The 26900-nt window shown below is 53.4% G+C and overlaps 1 protein-coding gene across 1 annotated transcript; it reads left to right on the plus strand.

The window, feature by feature from the left end:
* The first annotated feature begins 1201 nt into the window (after window positions 1-1201).
* hsd11b2 (hydroxysteroid (11-beta) dehydrogenase 2) lies at window positions 1202-26710 on the plus strand. Its single transcript, XM_081605716.1, has 5 exons — window positions 1202-1625; window positions 11108-11320; window positions 15061-15246; window positions 16170-16307; window positions 25322-26710. Exons 1-5 carry the CDS (start codon window positions 1349-1351, stop codon window positions 25726-25728), a joined length of 1221 nt encoding a protein of 406 aa, XP_081461842.1. The 5' UTR covers window positions 1202-1348; the 3' UTR covers window positions 25729-26710.
* Window positions 26711-26900: the final 190 nt, after the last annotated feature.

Here is a 26900-nt window from a genome sequence, read left to right on the forward strand (position 1 = left end):
TGTCAGATTTTCCGAGAGCTTTCAGCTGCTGCTCCTCTCAGCGGGTGCTGCCGGCCTTCACCTTTCATCCTCATAATGTCGCTTTTCCTCGCTGCAGAGAAGCGGAGCAGCCTTACTGGAAGGTTCAGGAACGACGCGCTGAAGTTACAGCTGCTCCCGTTAACATGCTGGTGAAACCTCACATTTCTTCCTTTCTCTTCTGAGAAACAAACATCTGCTGGGGAGAGAAATATAAAAGACTTTTCTAATGAAAGACAGAAAGCGGCAGCGAGGCTGTGAGGGGCAGGACAGCAGTTTCCAACTGTTCTCCATGAGACAGCCGAGTTTTCCTCAACTCTGGACTACAAACTGCAAGCCTTGACGCAGGACGTCTTCTGGTCTGATGGGACCAACTGGAACCTTCGGACACAATTCAGGCAGGAGAGAGTGGATGAAGCAGAGTTTCCCTTGTGCATCAGCAGCGCCAGGCGTCGCTTCACCCTGCGGGCGACGCCTTTCAGTATTACCTTACATTTTTATACATCTGTAACCGTGATAGCAAAATGGGTTAGCCAGGGTTGGGGTAACGATTGGCCGCCCAGCACCGGAAGAAACCTGGAAGGGTCTGTAAAAACGTCTCAGCCACAGCGAAGCACGGCGGCGGCCGCATCGTGAGCCGGAGTTACTTCCGCAGGAACTGTCAGCATCACAGCGAGTCCAAGCAAACAGGAAATGATTCAACCTCCAAGCAGGAAGCCACATGATGTCACACGGTCATGTGACTGCTGGGAGACGGAGCTCAGATCATCTGGACGTCCAGGTTTAAAGATTCACCCGGCGCCTCGTCTCTCTGCTCCTCAGAAATCAAAACGCTTCATAAAGCTTTTCTTTCTTGAATATTTCCTGGTTTTAAACCCAGATGCTAAAAGCTCTGCTGAGGGACGCAGTGACACCTAGTGGAGCAAATGGCCACTAACAGGCACTGAAGGCCAGCGGGCTTTGGATGTGAGGAAGAAGCTTCTGGACTTTGGTCATTTTCTGTTGCTCAGACCTGCTGGGGGACACATGGGGACAGGTGGGTCCCTCGGATGGGGCCCGTCAGAGCAGTGACTCCCTCCAGCCAATCAGCAGCTCCATTTCTTCCTCTCTGCACATCAGAGACGTGACCAAAGCTCCAATCAGCAGCGAGGCTGGTCAGATACCAGTGGGGTGTGTGTGTGTGTGTGCAGATTAAATGCAGCCTGTTGCCCCTCCCCCTGCAGCCTCTATATATTGAGCGGTGGAGCCGGAGGGCTGCACTCTCCTGCAGACAGTCAGAGAGAGAGGAGTGTGTTCAGCAGAGAGAGACTGAAGCGACGCCTGCAACACGATGGACGACTACAACCTTCCCTTCTGGATCTACCTGGCCGTGGTGACGGTGTTTGTGGGCGGGGCCATGAAGAAGATCCTGGCGTCCCACCTGAGCGCGGGGCCCACCCTGGTGGCCTGGCTGGGGGCCACGGTTCTGGTGGAGCGGCTGTGGGCGTTCTGTCTGCCGGCCGTGCTGCTGCTGGTTCTGCTGGCCGTCGTCTACTGCGTCCGCTCCGGCTCCGGGTCCGGCCCGCCGCCCGGCCCGCCCGCGGAGGGCAAGGCCGTCTTCATCACAGGTAAGGGGAGGCTCCGCCTCCTTCCTCAGGTGCGCCGGACTCTGAGAGGCGAGCTGAGAGCAGAACGCGTGCAGGCGGCTCCCTGCTGGGAGTTCATGTCTGAGACGCTGCTTCACGTTTAGCTGCACAGACCTGCAAGGAGCCCAGAGCAATAAAAAGGTCAAAGGTCAGAAAAATGTGTAAATATTGCTTTAGAGACTCGTTTGGTAAGTTTCCTGCAGGTTCCAAATAAAACCACAAACACAGTTTTTCACTTCTCCTCAAACAAAATCTCAGTTTGAATTCATGGAGAGCAGCTAGCAGCTACCCTGAGCTAGCTGTGGGTGTGTGTGAATCTGTGTGTTTTCAGAGTGTGTGTGTTTTAAGTGTGTGTGTGTTTCAGTGTGTGTGTTTTAAGTGTGTGTGTGTTTCAGTGTGTGTGTTTTCAGAGTGTGTGGTGGCGGGAGTCCCCTTCATAGTAAAAGTCATGAAGATCTGCAGTGTGTTTTCTGCTCTGATTTGTTTTTGTCCCACATTTTTAGATAACAGGCAGTGTGTGTGTGTGTGTGTGTGTGTGTGTGTGTGTGGTACCTGTAGGACCATTTTCCTGACACTACGTTGTGGGGACCCACTGCTCCTTGTGGGACCAAAGCCTGGGCCCCACAAGGGGAAACGCTCTTTATGGGTCAGGGGTCAGATTTAGGACTAATTGAGTTTTGGTTGATTAGGATAAATCATAGGTTAATGAACGTCAATGGAAAAAACCCAAAGAGCCACGCAAACGTGTGTTTCAGTGTGTGTGTTAGTGTGTGTGTTAGTGTGTGTGTATCAGTGTGTGTTAGTGTGTGTTAGTGTGTGTGTTAGTGTGTATCAGTGTGTGTTAGTGTGTGAGTGTATCAGTGTGTGTTAGTGTGTGTGTGTTAGTGTGTGTGCATCAGTGTGTGTGTTTCAGTGTGTGTGTTTCAGTGTGTGTGTTTCAGTGTGTGTGTATCAGTGTGTGTTAGTGTGTGTGTGTATCAGTGTGTATCAGTGTGTGTTAGTGTGTGTGTGTATCAGTGTGTGTTAGTGTGTGTGTTTCAGTGTGTGTGCATCAGTGTGTGTGTTTCATTGTGTGTGTTTCAGTGTGTGTGTTTCAGTGTGTGTGTATCAGTGTGTGTATCAGTGTGTGTGTGTTAGTGTGTGTGTGTGTGTATCAGTGTGTGTTAGTGTGTGTGTTTCTTTAGTAACCCTCCGGCGGTGGAAACGTTCCCATATTGTCGCTCCGACAGGTTCAGCTGTCAACCTGTCAAACAGGTTCAGAGGTCAAAGGTCAGAGAAATGACCACAATTCTCAGAGCTCCACCTCAGACTCTACAGGCTTCAGGTTAAAGGTCATACCACACCGAAAGGTAAAACAGGCGTTGCCATGGAGACCGGGAGCCATCAGGCGGCCTGCTGTTAGCGGCGTATAAGCTCCGCCTCTAACTGACGTCAAGGAAACGCAACCTGTGTCAGAGAAATGCTAAGATGCTGCGACCTTTAACCTTTGGCCAGAGGCAGATAAGATGTTCCGTTTCCATCCGTGACCTTAGCGTCACCAAGCAGCCGTCTGCACGTAGCTCACCTCCAAATGTCCTCTGAGACGGCGCCAGTGAAATGTCAGAGGTCATAGGCGAGACGACCGGGCTCCGATCTAATCAATCGATCATCCGTTCTACAAAGACCAGATTAAAAACTGATCAGCAACCTGGGGAGGGTCAAAGGTCATGTCCAAACCATCTGGGCCGTTTCTCAATATGCGTTCTTGTCTGTACTTGTGTTCTCGCGTCATCGACAGCGGCTCCGATTCCAAGTACACATCCAGGCGAGAACGCTCAAAGTACCCGGATGTGTTCTCGCTCCGCCCATTTCATCGAGGATCGTCAATGCATCCTTCTGCGGACCTGAGGCAGCAAGATATCCCACAATGCAATGCGCCACCAGCAGCGGTAAATAGAGACGGTCAGTACAGAAATGTATTGCATTTTTACCACCATTAATTGCCACGAAAACTCATTTAAATGTGTTTTTAGGCGAGAAAGTGGACCTTATAGCTTCGTCTCTCCACTCAGTTCATCCAGAATATTCATAATTTGCTCCGGAGTTTTTCGGAGTAGCGTAGCTCCGCTAACAGACCGGAGCAGCTGCCGGTTTAACGGGCGGTGGAACGCGTTTTCCCCGCTAACCGCAGCCTGATTTCAGCAAGTCACTGTCGTTTGTTATCTGTTCTTTTTTTATATTTATTTAGTTAATATTGGTATTTTATAAATTGTGTTGACACAGACTTTCAATTACTTTCATTCACTAATTAACTGTTTTTGGGCATTTAAATTCGTAGTAATAAAAATATTTTAATACAATGTCCCTTCATGATCAGAGAATCATACTTTAATTTGTAAATTAAAAAATGCATTTCCCTAGGATTGGCATTTCATGTATGAGAGTGAACTCTTTATTTTTCATTGTTTTATGCAGGCAGCTCTTCAGGTGAGCAGGTTTACTTCCAAGTTTACTTCCAGGTTTACTTCCAGCTTCCCAAAAACTCCTGGAGATCCTCTTCATCCCGTGTCCTGCCAATGTTCTCTGTCTCCTCATCTTCTTGGAAAAAAACTATTAAATTATGGTAATATTTGCTGAGTCTCAGTATGAATTTCCTGGAGTTATTGACTGATTATCTGCTTGTTTTTGTTTATTTGTTATTCTAATAAAGACATTCCTACAAAAATGATGTTTCTCTTTCTATGCTGGTATCTTACTAGACTTTACTTGATTATGACAACAAAGGAAACATAAAGTGTTTAGTAGTTATTATAAATAACCATCCAGTTGTGTGACAGGAACTCTGGCCAGATGCAGGTAGTGAAACATTAAATATGAAATAATTGTGTTAACTTTCCCTGTTTATGAATCCCTGGGCAATAAGGAAGAAATCAGTTAACTGCATGACCTGCTGGCCGTCATCTATTATGATTTGTCATTATAAACAAATAATCTGATGAAGGTGGCAAACAAGACTCAAGCTTCACTGGTGACAGAAATCTGAAAAAAAATAAGTTGAGGTGAAAAATTGTTTTCTATTAATCTTTTTTCAATCAGTAATAAACTTAATCCCTTAATTTAAACTTAATCCTTAATTATGTATATTTTGTATCTGTTAATATGTGTCCCAATTATAAAATTGTCCAGTCCCAATTTAAATTGTTCAGTTTAACGCAGGAGTTATCCTGTGTTAAATTTTTAATGACGTTGAGTGACGTCACCACGAACGCCCCGTCCCAACTGGCGAACCAGCATCCTGGTGAACTCGGTAGGACTTTCAACTGTTCTCACGGGTTGAACTTGGCAAGAACTCAAGAACGTACTTCTGTTCTGGAGTATTGAGAAACGGCCCTGGACTCCATCCAGACAGGAAAACATCTCTTCAGCTGTCAACCTGTCAAGCAGGTTCAGAGGTCAAAGGTCAGAGAAACGACCAGAATCCTCAGAGCTCCACCTCAGACTCTACAGGCTTCAGGTTAAAGGTCATACCCCACCGAAAGCCTCTTCTCTCTAGGAACAAGATGGCCGCTGAACTGAAGAGTCCTCTGGACAGACGAGACCAGAGAGGAGACACTGGACTTGGATGGACAGAACCAGGATGGCCATAATGACCCACCGGGCTCTGAGGTCGGGATAAAACACCTGGAGACTTGGATGTCCCACAGGTCCACGAGTCTCTGTGGTCCACGACCCGGATCGCGGGTCCTCAGGTCCAGAGGACTCCACAGTGTCAGGCGAACTCTCCCTGTGGTGGAGGAGAGCTACGGGACGGTAGCTGCTGCCTTCCTGGACCGGGATGCAGCGTCAACTCTGCAGGCAGGACACTCGGAGGAGACTCGGAAAGGAATGCAGCGGTTTGGACTCGGGTCAGCTGCCAGGTTCTGTTCTGTTCACTGAGTCTATATTCAGGTCCTACCTTTGACAAGTCATTGACCACAGACTTGTGTTAAAGTGCTTCAGTCCAGCCTTTTTTCCCTTGCCAGTCATTTTTATTCCTTTCATTATCTTGCTTTTTATTTCTCCTGTTCTTGTTTTTCTTGGTTCTGCCTTACTTTCCTGGTTTAGGTTCGTTTTTCGCCGAGTCCTCTCCATGTTCCATGATGTTTTGTTTCTCCTCTTGCTATTTTTGCCTCTGACATTTCGTGTTTTTCTGTTCCCACACGCGCCCCTCCTCCCCGTGCTGCTGCCGCCGAGTTCATCAGGGTTCAGCTTTATGTGAAGACCAAGTCAATCGGTGGCGAAGAGTTCGCCTCGTTCTGTGCTTGGTGCTCGTCAGTGTTGTGCAATGCGCTGCATTCGAGTGGAATTCTGCTTATGGAGAGTTTTTCTCTCAGATGAAGCAATGCTGACCTTTGCTGTCCGTAGAAAGTGAGGAAAACAACCCAGAGCTGCAGAAAGTTGCTTAATATTTGTGCAGAGACTCGTCTGGATTCGCCACAGAAACACGTCACGTTGGTCTAGTACCACAGAACCTTCTGCAGCACCACAGAACCAGCGTCTGGACATCATAGGAGACATGATGAAATGCTTGGTTAAACGCCAGCAGAGGAAGAACATCTGATGTTATTTATGAAGAAACAACAGAACCTGACGAGTCTGATCTCATTACAGACCTGAGAGCAGCAGGGGGCAGTGGCTCAGGCTCTGACGGTTTTAATGAGACTCCAGTAATAAAGACCACCTCAAAGTATTTCAGATTTGTTATTGGGACACGGCGTGATCACGAGTCTCATGAAATATTTTCCCATCTTCTGGCTGTTACATAACCTGGAGACAGAGAACATCTTGGAGCATGCCCAGAGATCCACAAATTGCTCAACAGCTCTCTGATCCTCATTCCTGCTGTCTCCAGCCTGGCAACCGGCGGACCAACTGAGCCCAATAGAACCCCCCACAGGTGCCTCAGAGTCTAACAGGTCCAAACACAGCAGTTACAGGACCTACCAGAGCGCTCCACACTAATTCATCATTTAGTCGGTGAAATAAACCTCCAACATCTGTCCGTCCTTCCTCTTCCTCCAATCTTCAGACATCTTTCCAAATGTCACCAGAAAGATGTTTTTCTGCCTTTCCTGCTCAGACGCTAGGCAACATCGTCTTTCTTCAAATTAGTGTTAGGAGCAGCAAGAAAAGTTTGTCTGTCTTATTGGGATCCAGTTGGAAGATCTTCTGGGTCACCAGTAAAACTTCTCTGAAAGAACACCTTCGACTTCCAGAATAAAACATAACGCCCAGAAAATCAAGGAAGAACTTCAGATGGAAGTGGACACTTTTATTTCCTCCAGGTTGTGCAGAGCAGACCAAGTCCCTCCAGGTCTCTGCTATCAACAGTCTTCTTGTTGTTGCTGAAACCAGAGATCTTCCCTGACCTTAAGGTGTGGCTCCCGGCTGCATGATCGACCTTCCTGACAGATTTATAAACTCTCTGGTCTCTTCTTTCACGTCTTTGAAGCTTTAATGGAGCCGTAGAACACGAAGCATCTTTACACAAAACATCTGCACCATCAGTCAAAGTGACACAGGTCTCCTTTGACTGATTCTCATCTCTGCTGAAAAGAAATGACATCTTAAAATGAAGGAAACACGAGGTGAAAACTTTGTTTCAAATGTTCTCAGTAAAACTGATGCAGATCTTTCCTTATCAGGCCCAAATTCAAACGTAAATACAAGAAACCTTCGTATGGAAAGTTCCCAAACCAGCATAAGAGAACACCGCACAGTAGTAAAGCCGAATGTTCACACTCTGATTCTCTACATGTCTATAAGTACGTGTATGAAGACACAACAGGAGTTCCATCAATGATCAGGGGTTCCTGAAAGAGGAATTAAAAATCCTCGTATCTTCAGGTGTATTGAGTGAAGGCAGACCTTTCAGAACCAGAGCTGGATGGCAGGAGGGAGAAAATTAGAACAATTTCATAAAAATCCTTCAGAAATGTTTCTGATGAACCCGTTCATCAGAAACATCAGAACCTGATGAACCCGAGATTCAGAAACCAGATCAGAGAATCAACGTTTCTGAGAACATTAAGTTTCATCTCCATGTTCTCCTGGAGCCAGTTCTGACCCGAAGTCAGAACTGGCTCCAGTGGAACCTGAACCATGTGGAACCTTGCAGATCATACAGATCATGCGGAACCAGACCATGTGGAACCAAGCAGACCATGTGGAACCAAGCAGACCATGTGGAACCAAGCGGACCGTGAACCTTGTGGACCATGTGGGACCAAGCGGAGAATGTGGAATCAAATGGACCATGTGGACTATATGAAACCTTGCGGATCATGTGGAGCCAAGCGGACCATGTGGAACCAAGCGGACCATATGAACCTTGTGGACCATGTGGGACCAAGTGGACCATGTGGAACCAAGCGGACAATGTGGGGCCAAGCGGACCATGTGGACCATGTGGAACCAAGTGGACCATGTGGAACCAAGCGGACAATGTGGGGCCAAGCGGACCATGTGAACCTTGTGGACCATGTGGAACCAAGCGGACAATGTGGGGCCAAGCGGACCATGTGGACCATGTGGAACCAAGTGGACCATGTGGAACCAAGCGGACAATGTGGGGCCAAGCGGACCATGTGGACCATGTGGAACCAAGTGGACCATGTGGAACCAAGCGGACAATGTGGGGCCAAGCGGACCATGTGAACCTTGTGGACCATGTGGAACCAAGCGGACAATGTGGGGCCAAGCGGACCATGTGGACCATGTGGAACCAAGTGGACCATGTGGAACCAAGCGGACAATGTGGGGCCAAGCGGACCATGTGAACCTTGTGGGACCAAGTGGACCATGTGGAACCAAGCGGACCATGTGAACCTTGTGGACCATGTGGAACCAAGCGGACAATGTGGGGCCAAGCGGACAATGTGGAGCCAAGCGGACCATGTGAACCTTGTGGACCATGTGAACCTTGTGGACCATGTGAACCTTGTGGACCATGTGAACCTTGTGGACCATGCGGATCATGTAGAACCCGGACTCTGCGGACCCCTTCTGCCTCAGTAATCGGAGCTGCAGATGTTGCTGCTGGCCTCCACTCACGCACAGATGTGTGTTTCTAACCCTGTCCGTATCTCTGTATCTGACAGCGTTTGTTTGTTTCTTCACCGTGGGGCCCCTTGGAGCCTTGGCCCCATTGCATAACCACCTTGCCCCCCGCTCGGGGTTGGATAGCATTCCAACATGTTCAGCTGTCCTCCTTTGTCTAAAACTGGACTCTTGACCCCAGCTCACTCTGCAGACAGAGGGAAGCACTGAGGTCTCCTCCAATCAGATGCAAGCATTCACCAGTTACTCTAAAACTGAAACATGAATTATGTAAGCTCAATTAAACAATTAGTTAACAATTGATTAATAATTAGCTAACAGTTAGTTGGTGTACCATGAGATTATTCCTGGGCTGAGAATAAAGCACCAGGCTCAGCATGACGCCATGTTGCATTCATGCTGCGATAGTAAAAGGGCTTTCTCCCCAGGGCAGCAAAGCCTGAGGGGAGGCGCAATGATGCTTACTGTTGGTTCCACTTTGAATGGTTTTTCTGCTGCTTCTTAGTCCGTCCAGTCAGTGAGCATGATCGCCCCCCTGTGGTGAGCATATTGTAAGAACATGCTGTGTCTCTGGGAGGCTGATGCTCCAGCTGGTGTCTGACTGAGCAGCAGTTAGCGTGAACTTTGATTCAATCTCTGTAGATTTAAATCTGCTCCACTGTGCAGCGGCTCGCGCCCCCGGCTCTGGTCTGACCCCCCACCTCTCCATCCACCCCTGCTTTCACCCCCTTCCTGCCCCCCCAGCTGTCAGACTGCAGCTCAGAATAACCCGGCAGGTGAAGCCGGCTGGCTCGGCCTGCAGCGGGGAGCCGAGCAGAGGATGGATTTCACTCCCACTCAGCGGCTCCTTTCTCAGGACGCGATGCTGGACGTCCTCCAAGGACACGGCAGCAGCAGCGTGCCAACGCCTCGCCGCTCTCGCCAGCAGAGCCGCCGCACAAAGAGGCCCAAAGAGCACAGAAAGTTCTGCTGCAGATCAGGCTGTGGGAGAACTGGACAATGAAACGGGTCTGAAGACCAGAGAGGATGGACATCAGAAACCTGAAAGTCCATTTATCGGGTGTGAGCCCAACAGAACCAGCTGGTTCTGCCATAATCATCAATTAAAGCAATGAAAATGATGTCAATATGAATTGTTTTCTTTTTCTCCCAGCATGTTGAGTTTCTCCATCTCCAAGTCTTAAAGCAGCAGCTGCAGGTTGAAACCAGTCAAGAATCAAACCTGAAGCTGAGAGATTTACTTCTGCACCAGAGTCACAAAGCAAAAAGCCCCAAATGGCAGAAATTCATTTAGAGCCATTTCAGCTTCAGATCTGGACGCCTTAGGGTCAGAGGCAGAGGTGGAGAAAGTACTCAGAAAATTTACTTAAGTAAAAGTACAAATACACAGATAAAAATGTACTCACGTAAAAGTACCACATTAATATTTTACTTAAGTAAAAGTAAAAAAGTACTGGCTTTTAAAAATACTTAAGTATTAAGTAAAAGTACTTGCTGAATGGATTACCTAATTGCTAATAGCATTTCCAGCAGTAATGGTTCCCTTAGCATTTCCAGCAGTAACGGTTCCGTTAGCATTTCTGACAGTAATGGTTCCGTTAGCATTTCTGACAGTAATGGTTCCGTTAGCATTTCTGACAGTAATGGTTCCGTTAGCATTTCCGGCAGTAATGGTTCCGTTAGCATTTCCGGCAGTAATGGTTCCGTTAGCATTTATTTGCAGCTCGTTAAGGTAGCATCACCTGTTAGCTTCGTTGGTTCTGCTGGTATAAATGGCTCAAAGTGTTGTGGAGAAATGTCCAGGGTCCAGATTAGGTCCTCGTTGTGTTTCCGCTCCGGCTCGCACTGCGCTCTCCTTTCTTTCATGAGGGAAATTATCCAGATTCGCCTAAATTTTTATAATTATTATTTTTTATCACAGCCGATAGCAACACAGTATGGCATGATCTAAAATGACACCAGTCGGGAACACAATATGATCAACTACTGGGGTAAAGTTAGCCTTCCTGTTTACTCTGTAGATTTCAGTACAGCCGTGAAGAAATGGCGACCTCCATTTGTGAAAAATACAACAAAAGATTAGCATTTTTTAAGTAATTATGAGTTTTGGCGTAATACAAACAGCACGTTTCTAGTTAATAGGAAAACTAACAGCATATTTAGGCCAACATGTTCAACTAGTCCTGGATCCTTTTAAAGTTTAGGAAAGTGAGACTTAAAAATGGTGCAGAAGCAATGTTTTTACACCTCAAGAGCTGAAATGTAATATACTTACATCTTTTAAATTACATTAAATACTTTTGCAATAAAGTATGAAATGTAATGATGGTTTGGCATGGAGACAGGAAGCGTCATTAGTTCCCAGTTTTCCCTCTGTGTCCCTGCAGGCTGCGACTCCGGCTTTGGGAATGCTGCAGCGAAGCATCTGGACTCTCTGGGTCTGGACGTTTTCGCCACCGTTCTGGACCTGACGGGAGACGGAGCCAGAGCTCTGCGGAGAAGCTGCTCGTCCCGCCTCACCCTCTTGCAGGTGGACATCACGCAGCCGCAGCAGGTGCAGCAGGCGCTGCTGGACACCAAGGCCAAGCTGGGCCTCCGAGGTGGGTGAGGGTGGAGGCAATGTACACACAGAGACACAACAGAGACACACACAGAGACACACACACACAGAACACACAAGACACACACAGAACAGAGACACAGAGACACACACAGAGACACACACAGAGACACACACAGAGACACACACACAGAGACACACACAGAGACACAGAGACACACACACAGAGACACACACAGAGACACACAGAGAACACAGAGACACACACAGAGACACGAGCACAGAGACCACAGAGACACACACAGAGACACACACAGAGACACAGAACACACACAGAGACACACACAGAAGAACCACAGAGAACACACAGAGACACACAGAGAACAGGAACACACAGAGACAAGAGACACACAGAGACACAGAGACACCAACAGGACACCAGAGACACACACAGAGAACAAAACACAGAGACACCACACACAGAGACACACACACAAGACCACACAGAACACAGAGAACACACAAAACACAAACACACACCAAGACACAACACACAGAGAACAACAGAGAACACAAACACACACAGAGACACAAAGAGACCAACAACAACGCATACTCTGAGCTAACACACAGTGGGATGCAGATATGAAGGTGTCAGGAAAACAAATCTTAAATGGATTGAAAGCAGTAAAGTTTGATGGGAGCTGGGGGACAGAGTTTTGGGGGACGGGGCTCTGGGGGACAGAGCTTTGGGGGACGGGGCTTTGGGGGACAGAGCTTTGGGGGACAGAGCTTTGGGGGACAGAGCTTTGGGGGACAGAGCTTTGGGGGACGGGGCTTTGGGGGACAGAGCTTTGGGGGACAGAGCTTTGGGGGACGGGGCTTTGGGGGACAGAGCTTTGGGGGACGGGGCTTTGGGGGACAGAGCTTTGGGGGACAGGGCTTTGGGGGACGGGGATTTGGGGGACAGAGCTTTGGGGGACAGAGCTTTGGGGGATGGGGCTTTGGGGGACAGAGCTTTGGGGGACGGGGCTTTGGGGGACAGAGCTTTGGGGGACGGGGCTTTGGGGGACAGAGCTTTGGGGGACGGGGCTCTGGGGGACAGAGCTCTGGGGGACAGAGCTCTGGGGACAGAGCTTGGGGATGGGGTTTGGGGGACAGAGCTTTGGGGACGGGGTTTGGGGACGGGCTCTGGGGGACAGAGCTTTGGGGACAGAGCTTTGGGGACGGGCTTTGGGGACAGAGCTTTGGGGAAGAGCTTGGGGACAGAGCTTTGGGGGACGGGGCTTTGGGGGACAGAGCTTTGGGGGACAGAGCTTTGGGGGACAGAGCTTTGGGGGACGGGGCTTTGGGGACAGAGCTTTGGGGGACGGGGCTCTGGGGGACAGAGTTTTGGGGATAGAGCTTTGGGGGACAGAGCTTTGGGGGACGGGGCTCTGGGGGACAGAGCTTTGGGGGACGGGGCTTTAGGGGACAGAGCTTTGGGGAAACGTGGAGAAAGTCATGAGCTCCAGATGTTTGGCAGCAGCTGCAGGCACTGATGGACAGGAGGACTGGGACCAGAGGGACGAACATCCACTCAACAGGTCCGGATGGTTTGGACCATGAAAACTGGTGCAGATGGACATATAGGTCTTAGAGTCGCCGACCATTTTTCACCGATTCTGAGTTAATGTGAGCGAAGCTCTACAGCCGCATTCATTCCAGTCCAAGTTTGACTTCCTCTGCAGGTTCTGCTGGTCCCTCCAGTCCAGTGGACTGTTTGTGCCGCAGCCTTCTAGGAAACCCTGGAACAAGCAGCTGTTCTGCGACCAGTCCGAGAACCGTGGCGTCCACTGGGACGAAAAGCGGAGGGGGCGGTCTCGTGTTTCACCCGGGAGTCAGACCCTCTGTGATTGGCTCAGAGCTGCAGCTCCCACAGGCTTCATAATTAGAGCTCAGAGAGTTGGCTGCTACCGACAGTCATTCAGGGATACGCTGGCTGCTGTGTGTGTGTGTTGTAAGGAATGAAGGGAAAGGTCACAAACACTCTCTCTCTCAGGGCTTCTATTTGTTCTCATGTTGTGGGGACATAAAGCTCTCCGCGGTGACTCTCCTCACTTCGGAGGACAAAGATCAGAAGTCTTCATCACATGAGTCATTAAAGTTTAACGCAGCGGTTTGAGGTCTGGGCCAAGTTTCCAGGAAAAGTCAGGGATGTATCGGGACCTCCTGCGCTGAGTGAGAAAATGTTTATGGAACATTGAGCAGATTTGTTTAATCCTTCGGTTGCAGAAGTATTCAAGGGTTTGTTGAGGCTGCAGATGCTGCTTTGTCCTCAAATGTCCCCAGGACATGTCTCCCAGAAAGACAAGTCGAGGGATGGAGGAATGAAAGACGAGATGTCCTCGGTCTGGGTGGACACGGCACATCTGGACGAATGAATCCGGCCTTGGGCAGATTGCTTTGTTTCCTCTTTAGATCCCATCTTTGATCTCCAGACGCATTTTAAGCCAGAACTGAGTTTTTATACAGGCAATAAAAACAATGACTTGTTTTTATTCTGGTTTAACCTGATTTTGTTCAAACACCTCACACCGTCTCTCAGGCTGACTTCCTCCTGATGGTCCAGTAGACCTTGTTCTGATGGAACCAGAACTCCATCATCTGCTCCAAACCAACCTGTTCCCCTCCTGGCCTGTGGGGGCGCTGCACCAAGAACCACTGAAGGAAACGACACAAAAACCTCTGAAGACACTGAGAGCAACTTCCTTCTTCACCAGATGGAAACAAGATGGAGGATTTTAGCAGTTGGAGGATTTCTCCTTAGGCTAAAGACCAGGAGCCATTTCTGCTGCTAGCGCTAGGCTAGCAATGTTAGCGTTGGTTGGATTTACCCAGAATGCCCTGCGCTGTAGTCCACTTCCTTCTTTTGGAGCGGCCTCCGGTCCGCTTGGTGTTCACATTCGAACCGAACCAAAGTTCATTTCAACCAAACAAAGATCGAGGTTTGGACGACCAGAGGTCAATTAGCTTTCACACCAACTGGAACAAACTTTATAGCAAACTGACTGGAGCTGGACTAAAGTGGACTAATCAGGACTGGTGGGAACGATGCAATGATGCAGCCTAAGGCACGGTGGTGGGAGGCGTATGATCTGGGCTTGCTTTGCAGATGTTGAGGTTGAACTTCTTTGGAGGTCAAAGTTTCTGCCTCAAGTGGAAACTTTTAAATCATCTCTTTGTCTTGATAAACAAGCTGAGTTCAAAGAATAATCTGAGGTTCTGTTGAGCTGACTGGTTCCGGTTTCACATGATGGGAACCTTATGGGACAGGAAGTCTCCTGGTCGCTCCCTCTGAGGCCTCTACAGGCCATTCTCAGACCTAAACACGGATCCCATGGCGACCGAAAACAAAGCCTGGGATTCTGGGTCATTGACCCCAGACGGGGCGAGCGAGGCTTGTTTACAGACGGGGAGAGACAGGCTGACTGTTGGTGACCGGCCGCGGTCTTATCTGCACGTAGCCACCCTGCAGATGTTACATTAACCCTTGGAGACCGTTGGCAGGTTTCCGCAGCTGACCCATAAATATGGAGTGGAGGTCCGTCACTGAGACCCCACAGCCCAAGAGCCTGGTTCAGTCAGGGCCTCAGTTGGTTCCTTAGGTCAGAGCCGCCTGTGTTTTTCAAACGTTAACATTCAGGAAGTTTAAGTCAAACCAGAAGCATTTAGACTCAACCCACAGGCCTCAGCTCCCACTTAATGACTGTGTGTGTGTGTGTGTGTGTGTGTGTGCAGGTCTGTGGGGTTTGGTCAACAACGCAGGAGTGTGTGTGAACTTGGGAGACGCCGAGCTGTCCCTGATGTCCAACTTCAGAGGCTGCATGGAAGTCAACTTCTTTGGCACGGTGAGCGTCACCAAGAGCTTCCTGCCGCTGCTGCGACAGGCCAAAGGTCGCATCGTCAACATCTCCAGCCCAGCCGGTGTGTAACACACACACAGTACATAACTCAAGGTGTTAACTGTGTGGCATGCATTTATATTCAGAGCCCAGCAGTCGGTATGTTTTTGTAGAACAGGAGTGGACAACATCAGGCCTGGAGGACCGGAGTCTGCAACCTTTAGATGTGTCTCTACTTCAACACACCTGAGTCACATAATGAGGTTGTCAGCAGGTCTCTGGAGAAGCTGACTGCACCGAGGAGGAGATTCAGCTGTTTGAAGTGAGATGGACCAGGGAAACATCTCAGAGTTGCAGGACTCCGGCCCTGGAGGGCTGGGAGTTCCCTCCCCTGTTGTAGAACCTGACACTGCTGTAAACTCATGAACTCCGTCCTCCGGACCCGCTGGGTCTCCATGATACTGGAGGTTCCACAGAACCTCTGAGGCCAGAACCAGAACATTTGCATTCTGGTTCCTTGCTCCTTCGTCTGAAAGTTAGACTGGATTTAATTCAGGTGGATCAGGATTAAGGGGTTCGCCCCGTTACTGATATTTCTTAGTCAAAATGCTAAAAACTGTCGGTGCTTTTCTCTCCCGTTCTGTCAGAACTGACTTTCTGTTGGTTCAGCATTTGGCTGCAAAGTGACAGAGAGTGAAAGAGTTCATGGGGTGTAAATACTTTGGCAGGACTCTGAACCGCTCCAGAATCAGACACCTGCCAAAGCAAACAGACTGAGCCACTCCAACTCAAACTGTCTGGGAGCCAAAACTAATCAATCACAGATCTTCAGGCCAGATTTTTTCCAGCCAGGACAACAAGTTGAGCAAACTGTGTTTTTGTGACATTAACCCATTAAAGTCCAGCTCTGCACTGACTCACTGGGGGCCGACGGTGGGCAGAGCAGCCATCTCATTGGTCAGTCTGTGTGTGACATCAGAGTGACGCTCTGACCTCGTCTTCCAGGTGACCAGCCGTTCCCCTGCCTGGCGGCGTACGGAGCCTCCAAGGCGGCGCTGAACCTGTTCACTGAAACCCTGAGGCATGAGCTGGTTCCCTGGGGGGTCAAAGTCAGCACCATCCTGCCGTCCTCATATAAGACAGGTAAGCCCCGCCCCCAGACGCCGACCTGGCATCACATGCAAGGGGCAGCTGCAGGTGTTAAAGTGAACATAATGGCTGCTCAGTCTGATGTGGAGTTGGCACAGAAAGAACAGAGCAGCTCCCCCTGCTGGCCATTGTCCAGATCTGCACCTGTATCTCAGCTTCTGATGGGACAGAGCGCCCAGCGATGACTGGATGTCTTAAAATAAACATATCATGTAAACAAATTTAAAGAAAATGAAATCATGTGGATCAAAACTCTCCACATTTATGAGAAAGTTTACCTCAGGCAGCTGGTGAGTCGGCGTCCCAGCTCAACACCAGTACAGATCAGTTTTTAGTGGCTGTGGACCCGTTCCGCTCCAGTACCGACCCGCTATTCCCAGCATCCACCAACACACCAGCATTACAATGAGTCCTTCAACCAGGGGCAAAGTCATAATAAGTGACCATCCAAGTCAAGGAAAACATTTATTATTAGCCAAACTAATATTTTCTATTCACAGGCAAAAGTAATAAACCAAACTAAAAAAGACTGAAGACGACCAGAAACCTTCCCTGCAGAGTCTGACATATAATAGTTATTGATCCGTATTACTAGTCTGATTCTTGATCCCTGAAAAGATCTCCACTCTTTCCTGATAGCTTTCTAGTCCAATCTAGAAGTAGAAACGTCCAGTTTGAAGTCAGACAGAACCTCTTGGTACACCGGCCCTGACACACGACCGAACGCCATGAAGACACGACCGAACGCCATGACACACGACCGAACGCCGTGAAGACACGACCGAACGCCCTGACACACGACCGAACGCCCTGACACACGACCGAACGCCGTGAAGACACGACCGAACGCCCTGACACACGACCGAACGCCGTGAAGACACGACCGAACGCCCTGACACACGACCGAACGCCGTGACACACGACCGAACGCCCTGACACACGACCGAACGCCGTGAAGACACGACCGAACGCCCTGACACACGACGGAACGCCCTGACACACGACGGAACGCCCTGACACACGACCGAACGCCGTGAAGACACGACCGAACGCCCTGACACACGACCGAACGCCGTGACACACCACCGAACGCCGTGACACACGACCGAACGCCGTGACGCACGACCGAACGCAGTGACGCACGACCGAACGCCGTGACGCACGACCAAACGCCGTGACACACGACCGAACGCCGTGACAACACCGAACGCCCTGACACACCACGAACGCCCTGACACACGACCGACGCCATGAAGACACGACCGAACGCCATGACACACGACCGAACGCCCTGACACACGACCGAACGCCCTGACACGAACGCCGTGAAGACACGACCGAACGCCGTGAAGACACGACCGAACGCCGTGAAGACACGACCGACGCCGTGACACACGACCGAACGCCGTGACACCGACCGACGCCGTGACACACCACCGAACGCCCTGACACACGACAGAACGCCCTGACACACGACCGAACGCCATGAAGACACGACGAACGCCATGACCAACCGAACGCCCTGACACACGACCGAACGCCGTGACGCACGACCAAACGCCGTGACACACGACCGAACGCCGTGACACCACCGAACGCCCTGACACACGACCGACGCCTGACACACGACCGAACGCCATGAAGACACGACCGACGCCATGACACACGACCGAACGCCCTGACACACGACCGAACGCCCTGAACACGACCGAACGCCGTGAAGACACGACCGAACGCCGTGAAGACACGACCGAACGCCGTGACACACGACCGAACGCCATGACACACGACCGAACGCCGTGACACACGACCGAACGCCGTGACACAACCGAACGCCCTGACACACCACCGAACGCCCTGACACATGACCGAACGCCATGAAGACACGACCGAACGCCATGACACACGACCGAACGCCCTGACACACCACCGAACGCCGTGACACACGACCGAACGCCGTGAGACCGACCGAACGCCCTGACACACCGAACCGAACGCCCTGACACACGACCGAAGCCGTGAAGACACGACCGAACGCCCTGAACACGACGGAACGCCCCTGACACACGACGGAACGCCCTGACACACGACCGAACGCCGTGAAGACACGACCGAACGCCCTGACACACGACCGAACGCCGTGACACACGACCGAACGCCGTGACGCACGACCGAACGCAGTGACGCACGACCGAACGCCGTGACGCACGACCGAACGCAGTGACGCACGACCGAACGCCGTGACACACGACCGAACGCCGTGACGCACGACCGAACGCCGTGACGCACGACCGAACGCAGTGACGCACGACCGAACGCCGTGACACACGACCGAACGCCCTGACACACGACCGAACGCCCTGACACACCACCGAACGCCGTGACACACGACCGAACGCCGTGACGCACGACCGAACGCCGTGACGCACGACCGAACGCCGTGACACACCACCGAACGCCGTGACACACGACCGAACGCCGTGACGCACGACCGAACGCAGTGACGCACGACCGAACGCAGTGACGCACGACCGAACGCCGTGACGCACGACCAAACGCCGTGACACACGACCGAACGCCGTGACACACGACCGAACGCCGTGACGCACGACCGAACGCAGTGACGCACGACCGAACGCCCTGACACACGACCGAACGCCGTGAAGACACGACCGAACGCCCTGACACACGACCGAACGCCGTGACACACGACCGAACGCCCTGACACACGACCGAACGCCGTGAAGACACGACCGACCGCCCTGACACACGACCGAACGCCCTGACACACGACGGAACGCCCTGACACACGACCGAACGCCGTGAAGAACGACCGACGACCGAACGCCGTGACACACCACCGAACGCCGTGACACACGACCGAACGCCGTGACGCACGACCGAACGCAGTGACGCACGACCGAACGCCGTGACGCACGACCGAACGCCGTGACACACGACCGAACGCCGTGACACACCACCGAACGCCCTGACACACCACCGAACGCCCTGACACACGACCGAACGCCATGAAGACACGACCGAACGCCATGACACACGACCGAACGCCCTGACACACGACCGAACGCCCTGACACACGACCGAACGCCGTGAAGACACGACCGAACGCCGTGAAGACACGACCGAACGCCGTGAAGACACGACCGAACGCCGTGACACACGACCGAACGCCATGACACACGACCGAACGCCGTGACACACGACCGAACGCCGTGACACACCACCGAACGCCCTGACACACGACAGAACGCCCTGACACACGACCGAACGCCATGAAGACACGACCGAACGCCATGACACACGACCGAACGCCCTGACACACGACCGAACGCCGTGACGCACGACCAAACGCCGTGACACACGACCGAACGCCGTGACACACCACCGAACGCCCTGACACACGACCGAACGCCCTGACACACGACCGAACGCCATGAAGACACGACCGAACGCCATGACACACGACCGAACGCCCTGACACACGACCGAACGCCCTGACACACGACCGAACGCCGTGAAGACACGACCGAACGCCGTGAAGACACGACCGAACGCCGTGAAGACACGACCGAACGCCGTGACACACGACCGAACGCCGTGACACACGACCGAACGCCGTGACACACCACCGAACGCCCTGACACACGACCGAACGCCCTGACACATGACCGAACGCCATGAAGACACGACCGAACGCCATGACACACGACCGAACGCCCTGACACACGACCGAACGCCGTGAAGACACGACCGAACGCCGTGAAGACACGACCGAACGCCCTGACACACGACCGAACGCCCTGACACACGGCCGAACGCCGTGAAGACACGACGGAACGCCCTGACACACGACGGAACGCCCTGACACACGACGGAACGCCATGAAGACACGACCGAACGCCCTGACACACGACCGAACGCCGTGAAGACACGACCGAACGCCGTGACGCACGACCGAACGCCGTGACGCACGACCGAACGCCGTGACGCACGACCGAACGCAGTGACGCACGACCGAACGCCGTGACACACCACCGAACGCCGTGACGCACGACCGAACGCCGTGACACACGACGAACGCAGTGACCCACGACCGAACGCCGTGACACACGACCGAACGCCCTGACACACGACCGAACGCCCTGACACCACCCCGAACGCCGTGACACACGACCGAACGCCGTGACGCACGACCGAACGCCGTGACGCACGACCGAACGCCGTGACACACCACCGAACGCCGTGACACACGACCGAAGCCGTGACGCACGACCGAACGCAGTGACGCACGACCGACGCAGTGAGCACGACCGAACGCCGTGACGCACGACCAAACGCCGTGACACACGACCGAACGCCGTGACACACGACCGAACGCAATGAAGACACGACCGAACGCCGTGACACACGACCGAACGCCGTGACACACGACCGAACGCCATGACACACGACCGAACGCCGTGACACACGACCGAACGCCGTGACACACCACCGAACGCCCTGACACACGACCGAACGCCCTGACACACGACCGAACGCCATGAAGACACGACCGAACGCCGTGACACACGACCGAACGCCATGACACACGACCGAACGCCGTGACACACGACCGAACGCCGTGACACACCACCGAACGCCCTGACACACGACCGAACGCCCTGACACACGACCGAACGCCATGAAGACACGACCGAACGCCGTGACACATGACCGAACGCCCTGACACACGACCGAACGCCCTGACACACGACCGAACGCCCTGACACACGACCGAACGCCCTGACACACGACCGAACGCCGTGAAGACACGACCGAACGCCCTGACACACGACCGAACGCCCTGACACACGACCGAACGCCGTGACACACGACCGAACGCCGTGACACACGACCGAACGCCCTGACACACGACCGAACGCCGTGACACACGACCCAACGCCGTGACACAAGACCGAACGCCGTGACACACGACCGAACGCCGTGACACACGACCGAACGCCCTGACACACGACCGAACGCCCTGACACACGACCGAACGCCCTGACACACGACCGAACGCCCTGACACACGACCGAACGCCCTGACACACGACCGAACGCCGTGACACACGACCGAACGCCGTGACACACGACCGAACGCCCTGACACACGACCGAACGCCGTGACACACGACCGAACGCCGTGACACACGACCGAACGCCCTGACACACGACCGAACGCCGTGACACACGACCGAACGCCCTGACACACGACCGAACGCCCTGACACACGACCGAACGCCGTGACACACGACCGAACGCCCTGACACACGACCGAACGCCCTGACACACGACCGAACGCCGTGACACACGACCGAACGCCCTGACACACGACCGAACGCCGTGAAGACACGACTGAACGCCTTGACACACGACCGAACGCCGTGACACACGACCGAACGCCGTGAAGACACGACCGAACGCCGTGACACACGACCGAACGCCGTGACACACGACCGAACGCCCTGACACACGACCGAACGCCGTGACACACGACCGAACGCCGTGAAGACACGACCGAACGCCGTGAAGACACGACCGAACGCCCTGACACACCACCGAACGCCCTGACACACGACCGAACGCCGTGAAGACACGACCGAACGCCGTGACGCACGACCGAACGCCGTGACACACAACCGAACGCCGTGACACACGACCGAACGCCGTGAAGACACGACCGAACGCCCTGACACACGACCGAACGCCCTGACACACCACCGAACGCCCTGACATCTATCTGACCACGCCGGCCATTTAATGCATCACATCAGACGAGCTTGGCAGCATTACTGGTCGTTACTGAACGCCTTGACACACGACCAAACGCCGTGACACACGACCGAACGCCGTGAAGACACGACCGAACGCCGTGACACACGACCGAACGCCGTGACACACGACCGAACGCCGTGACACACGACCGAACGCCGTGAAGACACGACCGAACGCCGTGAAGACACGACCGAACGCCCTGACACACCACCGAACGCCGTGAAGACACGACCGAACGCCGTGAAGACACGACCGAACGCCCTGACACACGACCGAACGCCGTGACACACGACCGACGCCCTGACACACGACCGAACGCCGTGACACACGACCGAACGCCGTGAAGACACGACCGAACGCCGTGAAGACACGACCGAACGCCCTGACACACCACCGAACGCCGTGAAGACACGACCGAACGCCGTGACGCACGACCGAACGCCGTGACACACGACCGAACGCCCTGACACACGACCGAACGCCCTGACACACGACCGAACGCCGTGAAGACACGACCGAACGCCCTGACACACGACCGAACGCCCTGACACACGACCGAACGCCCTGACACACGACCGAACGCCGTGAAGACACGACCGAACGCCGTGACACACGACCGAACGCCCTGACACACGACCGAACGCCGTGACACACGACCGAACGCCCTGACACACGACCGAACGCCCTGACACACGACCGAACGCCGTGACACACGACCGAACGCCCTGACACACGACCGAACGCCCTGACACACGACCGAACGCCGTGACACACGACCGAACGCCCTGACACACGACCGAACGCCGTGAAGACACGACTGAACGCCTTGACACACGACCGAACGCCCTGACGCACCACCGAACGCCCTGACACACGACCGAACGCCCTGACACACGACCGAACGCCCTGACACACGACCGAACGCCGTGAAGACACGACTGAACGCCTTGACACACGACCGAACGCCGTGACACACGACCGAACGCCCTGACACACGACCGAACGCCGTGACACACGACCGAACGCCGTGAAGACACGACCGAACGCCGTGAAGACACGACCGAACGCCGTGACACACGACCGAACGCCGTGACACACGACCGAACGCCCTGACACACGACCGAACGCCGTGACACACGACCGAACGCCGTGAAGACACGACCGAACGCCGTGAAGACACGACCGAACGCCCTGACACACCACCGAACGCCGTGACACACGACCGAACGCCGTGACACACGACCGAACGCCGTGACGCACGACCGAACGCCGTGACACACGACCGAACGCCGTGACACACGACCGAACGCCCTGACACACGACCGAACGCCCTGACACACCACCGAACGCCGTGACATCTATCTGACCACGCCGGCCATTTAATGCATCACATCAGACGAGCTTGGCAGCATTACTGGTCGTTACTGAACGCCTTGACACACGACCGAACGCCGTGACACACGACCGAACGCCGTGAAGACACGACCGAACGCCGTGACACACGACCGAACGCCGTGACACACGACCGAACGCCCTGACACACGACCGAACGCCGTGACACACGACCGAACGCCCTGACACACGACCGAACGCCGTGACACACGACCGAACGCCGTGAAGACACGACCGAACGCCCTGACACACGACCGAACGCCGTGACACACGACCGAACGCCGTGACACACGACCGAACGCCCTGACACACGACCGAACGCCCTGACACACGACCGAACGCCCTGACACACCACCGAACGCCCTGACATCTATCTGACCACGCCGGCCATTTAATGCATCACATCAGACGAGCTTGGCAGCATTACTGGTCGTTACTGAACGCCTTGACACACGACCGAACGCCGTGACACACGACCGAACGCCGTGAAGACACGACCGAACGCCGTGACACACGACCGAACGCCGTGACACACGACCGAACGCCCTGACACACGACCGAACGCCGTGACACACGACCGAACGCCGTGACACACGACCGAACGCCCTGACACACGACCGAACGCCGTGACACACGACCGAACGCCGTGAAGACACGACCGAACGCCGTGAAGACACGACCGAACGCCCTGACACACGACCGAACGCCGTGAAGACACGACCGAACGCCGTGACGCACGACCGAACGCCGTGACACACGACCGAACGCCCTGACACACGACCGAACGCCGTGAAGACACGACCGAACGCCCTGACACACGACCGAACGCCCTGACACACGACCGAACGCCCTGACACACGACCGAACGCCGTGACGCACGACCGAACGCCGTGACACACGACCGAACGCCCTGACACACGACCGAACGCCCTGACTCACGACCGAACGCCCTGACGCACGACCGAACGCCCTGACACACGACCGAACGCCGTGACGCACGACCGAACGCCGTGACACACGACCGAACGCCCTGACACACGACCGAACGCCCTGACACACCACCGAACGCCCTGACACACGACCGAACGCCCTGACACACGACCGAACGCCGTGACGCACGACCGAACGCCCTGACACACGACCGAACGCCCTGACACACGACCGAACGCCCTGACACACGACCGAACGCCGTGACGCACGACCGAACGCCGTGACGCACGACCGAACGCCGTGACACACGACCGAACGCCCTGACTCACCACCGAACGCCCTGACGCACGACCGAACGCCGTGACACACCACCGAACGCCCTGACACACGACCGAACGCCGTGACACACGACCGAACGCCGTGAAGACACGACCGAACGCCCTGACTCACCACCGAACGCCCTGACACACGACCGAACGCCCTGACACACCACCGAACGCCCTGACACACGACCGAACGCCGTGACACACGACCGAACGCCGTGAAGACACGACCGAACGCCCTGACACACGACCGAACGCCCTGACACACGACCGAACGCCGTGAAGACACGACCGAACGCCCTGACACACGACCGAACGCCCTGACACACGACCGAACGCCGTGAAGACACGACCGAACGCCCTGACACACGACCGAACGCCGTGACATCTATCTGAGCACGCCGGCCATTTAATGCATCACATCAGACGAGCTTGGCAGCATTGCTGGTCGTTGTAGTAAAATTCGTCTAGACAGATGATGCTGTGACTATGTTGGTTGCCAAGGTAACACTATCTTCTCCTCCCAGCTCCCTCCAGCAACAACGCCTACTGGGAGCAGCAACACCAGCAGCTCCTCCAGAGTCTGCCTCCGGCGCTGATGGAGGAATACGGCGAGGACTACATCGCTGAGACCAAGGACCTGTTCCAGAGCTTCGCCGAGCACGCCAACCCAGACCTCAGCCCCGTGGTGGACGCCATTGTCCATGCGCTGCTGTCGCCGCAGCCGCAGGCGCGCTACTTCGCCGGGCCTGGCATCGGCCTCATGTACTTCATTCATAGCTACTGCCCACTCAGCATCAGCAACCGCTTCCTGCAGAAACTGTTTGTGAAGAAGACGCTGATGCCCCATGCGCTGAGAAAGCAGTCGGGTCTGGAGGCGGACCTTGGCCTCAACAACAACAACAACAACGAGGAGAAACTGCAGCCGCTGTAGAGAGTAGAGTACCACTCCAGTAACACTCATAGAGCCAGACCCCTCCTGTTTGTTCTGTAACTGTTTGACTCCGCCCACCTAGGAGACTACTCACCTGGAAGTCAGGGGCGGAGCCTGTTAGACATAGCAGCACGAGTTGATCAGAGACCAGCATCAGGTGTGCTCTGAGTGCCTTCATCACTAAGAGAGCAGAAGCCTCATGCCACACATGGACCAAAGGGGGCGCTCAAGTCAATCATTCAGTCACCGGTTCCTTAGACTCCACCCGGTTGGCATGTCTGAACTCCTAAAGTGAGCGCTCTCTGTCAAACAAGCTACTGCCCGACTGTCAGCCTCTCTGTTTCACCTCATCACACTCCTCTGAAAGGACGTGGCCAATCACTTCAAAATAAAAGTCCCCATGCGATAGAAGACATGGGTGATGCCAAGCCTCAGTCCTTCTGCGTTAAAGCTGCTGTACCTGTAGCACATTGCAACAGCCTCAGGCACATATTTAATGAAAAGTATCTGCTTAATCAGACACATGCTCCAGACTTCATAACTGAATGTAACAATCAGATCACCAGAGGAAGAACGTCCTAAAACGTCCCGGCTCTGGACCACAAATGTTTTAATCCATCCCAGTTTGTAGCAGATTTACAGAGCCAGTCTGGTACCGTGTACTGGAGGACACATTGGTGTGTGTGTGTGTGTGTGTGTGTGTGTGTGTGTGTGTGTGTGTGTGTGTGTGTGTGTGTGTGCGTGTGTGTGTGTGTGTGTGTGTGTGTGTGTGTGTGTGTGTGTGTGTGTGTGTGTGTGTGTGCCGAGTCTGAAGAACCATCTGTGGAAACATCCCATTATATTGTTTTATAATCCAACTATTTATGGCGTATTTTCTTCTATCACTTAAACTGTGAATTTTATACAAAAAATGAAAAACTGTAACAAAAATATATGTTCACTTTGTTTATTCTTTCATAGAAATAAAGTTGACTTTTTCAGACATGAGAGCTGCTGATTTCTGAAGATCTGATTGGAGCTCAGCTTTCAGGAAGCAACAAGATCTAATGAAGAAACTTTGAGTCGTTTCCATCATTTCATATCATAAAACAGTCTCTCAGACTCAGACCTCCAGCTCTGCACTGCTGCCTAAAGGACTTGATTTTATTAAATCCAAAGACGATTTGGTTCAA

Source organism: Poecilia reticulata, chromosome 3 (assembly GCF_904066995.2).
Source record: "Poecilia reticulata chromosome 3, P_reticulata-male-v2, whole genome shotgun sequence".
NCBI classification, from domain to species: domain Eukaryota; kingdom Metazoa; phylum Chordata; class Actinopteri; order Cyprinodontiformes; family Poeciliidae; genus Poecilia; species Poecilia reticulata.